The 9,070-nt window shown below is 33.8% G+C and overlaps 2 protein-coding genes across 2 annotated transcripts in view; both read right to left on the bottom strand.

Annotated features, from left to right (window-relative positions):
• The window catches only part of HELRODRAFT_179462 (hypothetical protein), a gene marked incomplete at both ends in the record, with an annotated part of 2,394 nt that extends 1,776 nt beyond the window's left edge, over nucleotides 1–618 (bottom strand). The window contains one exon of the mRNA XM_009028300.1: nucleotides 426–618. Coding sequence (XP_009026548.1) covers nucleotides 426–618 — 193 coding nt within the window. The remainder of the gene's footprint in view (nucleotides 1–425) is intronic.
• A 3,054-nt stretch (nucleotides 619–3,672) lies between these two features.
• Nucleotides 3,673–4,952, bottom strand: HELRODRAFT_185985 (hypothetical protein). The gene has a single exon (XM_009028299.1). The coding sequence runs from the start codon at nucleotides 4,862–4,864 to the stop codon at nucleotides 4,592–4,594; it is 273 nt and encodes a 90-aa protein (XP_009026547.1). The 5' UTR covers nucleotides 4,865–4,952; the 3' UTR covers nucleotides 3,673–4,591.
• Between the last annotated feature and the right edge of the window lie 4,118 nt (nucleotides 4,953–9,070).

Genomic DNA, 9,070 nt, shown 5'->3' with positions numbered 1-9,070 from the left:
TGATGTCTCTCATAAGTTTCGTAGTCTAGGTTTTATCTTTGATTCTACTATGTCTCTCTCTTCTCAGATTAATAGTGTTGCTAGAAGCTCTTACTTTCATCTACGTAGAATAAAAAAACTTTTGCCTTTTCTTGATGATCCTACTCTTCTCCTTCTTGTTACTTCGTTAGTCTTATCTAGGATTGATTATTGTAACTCGCTCTACTATGGTCTTCCTGACTCTATACTCTATCCTTTAAGTAAAGCTTTTAACTCTGCTGCTCGTCTAGTTGCTCGTGCCCCTTTCTTTTCTCATATATCTCCATATCTTGTTCTCTTGCACTGGCTACCTATAAAATATAGAATAATTTTTAAAATTTGCACGTTCATGTATAAGTCTCAATATAAATTATTTCCTAAGTACTTATCAGATATATTAATTGAACCTAAACGCCCCGGTTTACGATCGTCTTCTTCTTCTCGCTTTTTCTTAACTCGTGTTAAACACTCTTTTGCCAAATCTGCTTTTGCTTTTTCTGGTCCTTTTCTCTGGAACTCTCTACCTACTTCTCTAACTATTTCTCCATCACTTGCGAAGTTCAGAGCGGATCTCAAGACCCATCTGTTTTCAAAATTCATTGAGGAGCGCTGTTGAACATCGCGGAAATAGCGCTTTATAAGCTAATTGATTGATTGATTGAATTGATTGAATCTTCTCCATCATCTTCTCTATTATCATTTCCCAACTCTTCTTCTTCATCACCCTCGACCTCATCGTCCTCATCATCTTCTTCATTATCTTTTCCATCATCTTCTCTATAATCATTTTTCTACTATTCATCATCATCTTCTTCCTCATCTTCTTCTTAATCTTCTCCATCATTTTCTCTATTATCATTTTCCAATTCTTCTTTTTCATCACCCTCGACCTCATCGTCCTCATCATCTCTCTATTATCATTTTCCTACTATTCTTCATCTTCTTCTTCACCATCTTCCTCTTCCTCTTTTTCCTCAGTATCTTCTTCCTCATCCTCATCATCGTCTTCATCATCTTCATTTTTTCGTCGTTATCATCAAAATCTTACCCAATTTTTAAATTCTTAACTAATTCTTAAAAAAACAAATTCTTAACCATCTATCTACTTCATCATCATCATAATCATCATTATTATCCTCATCATTAATAACTATATCTTATATATCATTTAAATCATTTGTTATTTTTTAAAGGATATTCATTATAATAATATAAATATTAATATATGTTTATAAACATATTAATACATTATAAACTACATATGTAAATTTAAACGTATATATATATATATATATATATATATATATAAATGCACATAAATATTTGTTGTTGTTGTTGATGTTTTAGTTGTATAGTACCAATAAAAGTAGGCATAATGATTGTAAGTTAGTTCTAGTATTAACAGTAGAATTAAAAATAACTTTGGTGGCATGACAGTAACAATAACAACACGTAGTGGCAGTAATCCTAATTAGTTTTGTAGTAGTAGTAGTAGTAATAGTTGTATAAAGGTATTATTATTAGCAGTAGTAGTAGTAGCATTATTAGTAGTAGCAGTAGTAGTGGTGGTGGTATTAGGAGTATTATTATTATTAGTAGTTGTAGAAGCAGTAGTAGTGGTAGCGGTAGTAGTAGTGGTAGTGGTAGTAGCAGTAGTAGTTGTAGTGGTAGTAGCAGTAGTAATTGTAGTATTAGCAGCAGTGGTAGTAATTTTTTTTTGTCGTTGTTTGTAGTTGATGTTCAATTCAACAATACAATTTTGTTTGTCATAACCTTTTTTGTCGAAGCACCAGCACACACACATTGTGAAGCAAACATTTGTCGAACTCGCCTGCTACCCGCGTTCTTACAACCGGCATTTTCAATAATAATTTGGTAGCGTTGCTTCGTCAGGCAGTTTGCAAACAAAATCGTCAGTGAGGTTTGTGATGCAATCAACGTCTGTCTGAAACTAAGGCAGTGTTCACCGCTCAGGTTGAGGTTTTGTTAAGTCCTTTCATCTTCGTCTTGTTAGTCGATCAAAAAATATATTACATTATATTTATTTATGTTAATATGACAACAACAATAATAATAATATTAATAACAATTATAATAATAATAATAATTATCATTATTATTATAAAAATAGCAACAGCCACAAAACTACTTGTACTACTATTACTACTATGATACTACTACCACCGCTGGTTACTACTGCTACTCCTGCTTCTACAACAAATAACTACTATGCTTATTGTCACTACTACTTCAACTACTACTATTACTACAACAACCACTCTACCAACTACAACAACCACTACTATTAGTACTACTTCTACAACAACAACAACTACTACTACTACTACTCCTACTACTACTACTATTACCACTACTACTACTACTACTGCTACTACTACTACTACAATCAAAGCAACTACTTCAGATACCCTTTTTCGTTTCGTTATTATTATCATTATCATCAGTGGGAATAATAATAAATTACAATAATAGTAACAAATGAAAACAAATAAATAAAAAGATGGCTGGGAGCGGCAAAGTCAAAAGAACACACACATATATACAAATGTATGTATGTATGTATGTATGTATGTATGTATGTATGTATGTATGTATGTATGTATGTATGTATGTATGTATGTATGTATGTATGTATGTGTGTGTGTGTGTGTATGTATGTATGTATTTATGTATGTATGTATATATGTATGTATGTATATATATTTATAGTTATTTCCTTGATCAAGCACGCTCATCTTCTCACGTTCTCATGAGTTGAATGAGGTCACGTGTTTGAAGGGAAGTGGAAGGAAATTTTAGCATCACCTGTTCCCATCATATGTTATGTTGTTATATTTTCTACTTTATTTTTTTATTCATTTATCCTTCCATCCATCCATCCATCCATCCATCTATCCATCCATCCATCCATCCATCCATCCATCAATCCATCCATCCATCTATCCATTTATGTATCTATCTATCTATCCGTTCGTATATCAATTAATTTGATTAAATCAACCGGCAACAATTCATTCATCATTTTGTCTATTCTTTTATCCTTTATCTATAATTCTATTTATCTATCCATTCATCAATCCAGGCTTCAATTCATCCATCCATTCATTGAAATATCGGTTCATTGATACATCCATTCATCCATCTATCCGTCGATCCATCTACCTATCTAAACATCTCATAACTCTTACGTTCATCTGCTCATAATAGTTGCCTCCCCCATGCCTGCCTGCATTGAATACATCATATCCCTCTCTTACTCTAGAGAAACAAACTTCGCATAGTTTTCCATGTCCTTTTGTGCCAATTGTTTTATGATGTGTTTTTGTTTGTCTTGGTGTAAGTTGTTGTTTGTATGTAGTTGTTGGTAGGTTGTTGTTGATATTTTTGTTTTACTTTGTTGTAAGTTGTTGTTGTTGTTGTCTATATTGTATAGGTCATATTGCATATAATAGTTCATATATCGTTTGTGCTATGTTTCATATGTTTTTATATTTTGATATTTTGTATTAAGTTTTCCAAAGAAGTTATATCTTCGTCATCGTCGTCGTCGTCATAATTTTTATCATTAGCATTGAATAACAGCATCACGAAACGATTTCATTTGTTTGTTCATTGAAGGTTTATTAACTTTTTAAACTAATTTTTAGAGATTTTTATTACAATTTCAATTGACATACATAATAATAGCAATAATAATAACATAATGATAATATTATTATTATTAATAAAAATGATAATCGTAAAGTTAATTAACTAAATTTATTAAAATCAATAAAAAGACCAAAATAAAAATTTTTCCTTTCAACATTTTCATTGTTTATAAAAGTTCTCTCCATAATTTTTTCAATGGCATCAATGAAGAGTGTCGGAGTTGAATTTTTTCATCCTGAAAATGTTATTAATTAAAAAAAAGTTTCTTTTTTTCTAAAATATTTCTTCAAGATCGTGTTTTTTAAAAGATAAGCATCTTTAGCGATATGCAATCATCTTTAATTAATACTGAAAATAAATGCTAACAATGTGAATAAAATCCATAATTTTTTCAGTATGTTTTAAAACATAAAATAAAAAAAATTTTACTAAGAAAAACAATTACATTAACTCATTTTAAGTATTTTTAAAGTATTTTTTATTTGTTAGTTTTAATTTTGATGGAAAAGTTGAAAAAATTTTTGCAAGTCGGAGTAGAAGTCTGAAAGGAGTGGGAATTTTTTGAGAGGCCGAAATGGGATATTTTTCATCCCACTACTCCGACACTCTGTCAACAACAAACACACACATTGCATTGTAAATACACGTAAAACAAGGCCTCACACACATTGCATGGTACAGGCGGGAGTCTCTTTGCAATCGAATTCGGTCACTGCATAAGCGGTGCAAGGCACTTTTCCGCTACACTGCCCAAAAATTGTTGTTAAAAATGACATTAACTGCTTTTCTGAGCATTTTCGTTGTTATAAGGCACTGACGTTCACAATTCCGTGAACATTAATGTTATTTAGCAGTTAAATAGTTAATAAAAGCAAACAAACAAATGATGCAATCATCATCATCAGCAGATATTATTTTCTCGGTGTTTGTGCAGTAAGGACATCCTTGAAAACGTTTTGCCGCACTTGTTGCAGTTGTACTTCTTAACATCACTGTGCGTCTGCATGTGGGCCCTCAAGTTGCTGCGGTCAGCAAAGGCCCTGCAACAGTGGGGACAGCCGAAGGGTCGCTCCCCCGTGTGCGTTCTCAGATGCCCCTGAAGCAACCAGGGTCGGGAGAAGGCCTTCCCACATAACTTGCACTTGCAGGGCAGCGTGTGTGTTCGGATGTGCATTTTTAAGGCCCCCAGGCTGGCGTAGGATTTGCATTCGCAGTGGGGACATGTGAACTGTTTTTTGACGTATCTGGAGCAGTGGAACTCCTTGTGTTTGGAGAGGCCGTTGTAGGTGGAGTAACTTTTGTTGCAAGCATCGCAGTGAAACCTCGGAGGAGGTGAATGTTTTGATGTCGAATTTCCAAAGTGCTCCATATGGCTGCTTGCTGGCTGAGGTGAGTTGGAACAATCTGGAACTCGTCGTTGGGAGACAAGTGGCGAAGTCGTTGCTAGCAATGATGAAGAGGACGATAAGAATGCTACTGCTGATGATGATGACGATGATGTAGGAAGAAAATAGTTGTACTCCGATTTTGAAGTGTCGATCGCTTTTGCAAAATTTTCTTTTAAAAGGTAGCCGTTAGAGTAATAATTATTTGCCGGCCTGATGTAAGGATGTCGGGAGGGAGGAACGTCGGCGTGAAGCGGCAAGGACCACTGGTGGTAGATGTCGCGAGGATGGGTGGCGACAGGTTGGTTATCTTTGAAGTATACGAGTGGCAAAAGTGGGAGAGTTTGATGAGATTTTATCTTCATTTCTTTGCATTGTTTCATTTCATCATTTCCTTCATTCGTTTCTTTGTGCTCTACGTTACTCGCTGGTAACGGTAATGTTGTTGTTATTGATGTTGTTGTTATTGATGTTGCTGCTGATGTTTTTGTTGATGGTGTTGTTGATGTTGTTGTTGTGGTGGTGGTGGTGGTAGCGGTTTCATCTGGAAGCATCCAGTTGACTGGTTTGTTGGAAAAACGACTGTGCTTTTTTTTCGGTGTTTCTCTAATATCATTTTTGTTGTTGTGAATGTGATTGTCATTAAGATTACCTAATTGAGTTTGTGAGGTTTCGGAGCTAATGAAGTTAGGTGGGAACATTGTTGTTGGTCTTCGGTTCGATTGGTGGTTATAAAAAGTTCGCAGCTTGCAAATTTCATCGCCGCACTCACCTGATACTCGATAATTGAACCGACTGCATTCGTTATACCGGTCATCGCAAAAATTGTTGCATCGACTTTCATCGGAACTCTTTCGATATATGTCAAAACTTGACACTCCATTGGAATACAACGGTGACACAGGTATCAGTTTGTTGAAAACTTCTGGGTCAAAGTTCGTGTTGAAAGTTATGTTTGGGTTGAAGGTCATCCTGTACCAGCTGATGTAAAGGTTGTGGTAATAGTTCCACCAAGATGTTGTGAGTTTGTGCTGATGTGCTTGCAAGGTGGAATGCGGTGGCGAGATTGTTTTGTCAACTTCCAAACATTCGTTCATTTTGATTTGTGAATGTTCACAATTTATCGGATGTCCAATATTTGGAAGGTTGTTGTCTTTTGGGCTGGAGTTGTTGTTGTTAATTATGTTGATGTTGTTTTTGCTGTTGTTGATGTTGTTGCTGATATTGTTCTTTAAATTGTTGTTACAATTATTATTGTTAGCGTTGTCGCTAATATAGTAGTTGCAATTGTTGTTATTAATTTTGATGTTGTTGTTGTTGATGTCACTGTGGACTCCTTCGTTGCAGATGTTGTGAATCTTAAATATGTTGCTAATGTTTCTGCAGTGAAGTGCGTCGTAAATGTCGTTGTTGATGTTGTTGTTGCTGCTGTTGTTATTGATATGTAACAAGGACATTTTGCAGGTTTTGTCAACAGTGACAATTAATTATTTACATCCACACGAATTCAACCTTTCCTGACCATAGGAGCACCTGAAGAAGTAACGTGATACATTATTTGGATGGTTGTGGCGAAGTGAATAGTGCTGGCACTCGCTTGATGTTTTGCTGCATGCACATGACAGAATGAAAGTGAAACATATTTTCAAAAATTACGTTAGATTGGATGGAAGAACGTTGGTTCTTAAATGATTGATTGATTGATTGATTGATTGATTGATTGATTGATTGATTGATTGATTGATTGATTGATTGATTGGTTGATTGATTGATTGATTGATTGATTGATTGATTGATTGGTTGGTTCTTAAATGATTGATTGATTGATTGATTGATTGATTGATTGATTGGTTGATTGATTGATTGATTGATTGATTGGTTGGTTGATTGATTGATTGATTGATTGATTGATTGATTGATTGATTGATTGATTGATTGATTGATTGATTGATTGATTGATTGATTGATTGATTGATTGATTGATTGATTGATTGATTGATTGATTGATTGATTGATTGATTGATTGATTGATTGATTGATTGATTGATTGATTGATTGATTGATTGATTGATTGATTGATTGATTGATTGATTGATTGATTGATTGATTGATTGATTGATTGATTGATTGATTGATTGATTGATTGATTGATTGATTGATTGATTGATTGATTGATTGATTGATTGATTGATTGATTGATTGATTGATTGATTGATTGATTGATTGATTGATTGATTGATTGATTGATTGATTGATTGATTGATTGATTGATTGATGGTTTTATTTTTGAAGAACAAAATTAATACTAAAAAACTTTTAAATTGAAACTTCAGACATAAAAATATTAATAAAAATTGTAGCACTAATAGCTATAGTCAGTATATTATGTATACGGTGAATTCCAAAACGTGTATTTAATTAATTTAATCAATTAATTAATTTATTTAATTAAAAGGCAGTATTTATAACGGCATATAATAACTTCGGGATAGTTTGTAGTAATTAACAAATTTATATACTTTGACAATAATGTTGCTAATCAATCATTTGTTATCTCTTCGTGCTGTGCTCTATTTATCTTCAATCTGTCTTGTCTTCTTAACTCTGTTTGGAAGCAAATAAAATATCGTATCGTATCGTATCGTATCGTAATCTACTTACTTATTAATTCACTCTAACTTTTAGCCCTTTGTTGCTCATATACGCTAAAATGATGTCTGATCCGTTTATTCAGCACGTAAATTCTTTTAATAACCGTGTAAATTTTATCAAACGAAGACTGTATGGCATCGCTTGTAGACCGTGTTTAGATACTAATTCCAGTACCTGTTATGCAAATACTATTTAAATGTTGCATTTTTACTAAGTATTCGCAGAGGATTTGAATACAAACATCTGAGTATCTTAACAACACTGTTCATAATGATGCTTCTAAAGCTCCTCGATTGGTTTTCGCATGAAAATCGTTTATATTGAATGAGGTTTTAATTTAAAACTTTTAAAATTTTTTTCAAAAAATCCGAATCTGACAGAAACATACAAGACAGCATTACAAAGTGAAAAAAATAGTTAACAGAGTGAAAGGAGATACACATGGGAAATGTTGATTAGTATCTGGGACATTCATTTGCAATGGGTTTATTAGTTAGCGTATTTGCATGGCATTCACTCTCGGTTATGTTTTACAGCTACTACGTATCAACATGAAACTGACAGTTAAGTGCCTATCGCTGCTTCATTTCTTCAAGTGAGTGAGCGAGTGAGTGAGCGAGTGAGTGAGTGAGTAGTGAGTGAGTGAGTGAGTGAGGGAGAGTGAGTGAGTGAGAGTGAGTGAGTGAGTGAGGGAGAGTGAGTGAGTGAGAGTGAGTGAGTGAGTGAGAGTGAGTGAGTGAGTGAGTGAGTGAGTGAGTGAGTGAGTGAGTGAGTGAGTGAGTGAGTGAGTGAGTGAGTGAGTGAGTGAGTGAGTGAGTGAGTGAGTGAGTGAGTGAGTGAGTGAGTGAGCGAGTGAGCGAGTGAGCAACTAAATGAGTGAGCGAGTAATTGAGTAAGTGAATGAATGAATGAATAAATAATTGAATAAATGAAATAGCCAGTGAAGAACGGGACGCTAATGAATAGAAACATTAGCATCAACAGATCAGATGAATTACCATCAAAATTAACACCGACACTTCAACATCATTTCATCGTTGTTGTATTAAATTCAACATTAACATCATCATTCTAGAGTTAGTACAAACCCATCAATGTTACCCTCATGACATCAACATTAATGTCATTATGCTATTTTTAACACTAATGAGTTAATCACAAATTATCCATCAACAACCAAACAACATCAACAACAGCAAAATTTACGTTTTAAACAAAATTTTTTTTCAACATCAACATTATCACATTAATTTAATTGAAAAATGAACTGCAACATTGCTAATGCATTTTAAAAATTATTATTATTGTTACCAACAGAGGCAACATCAACTCGACACCCACAA

This window comes from Helobdella robusta (assembly GCF_000326865.2).
Source record: "Helobdella robusta unplaced genomic scaffold HELROscaffold_54, whole genome shotgun sequence".
Taxonomy (NCBI): domain Eukaryota; kingdom Metazoa; phylum Annelida; class Clitellata; order Rhynchobdellida; family Glossiphoniidae; genus Helobdella; species Helobdella robusta.
This window is presented reverse-complemented; position numbering and strand designations above follow the sequence as displayed.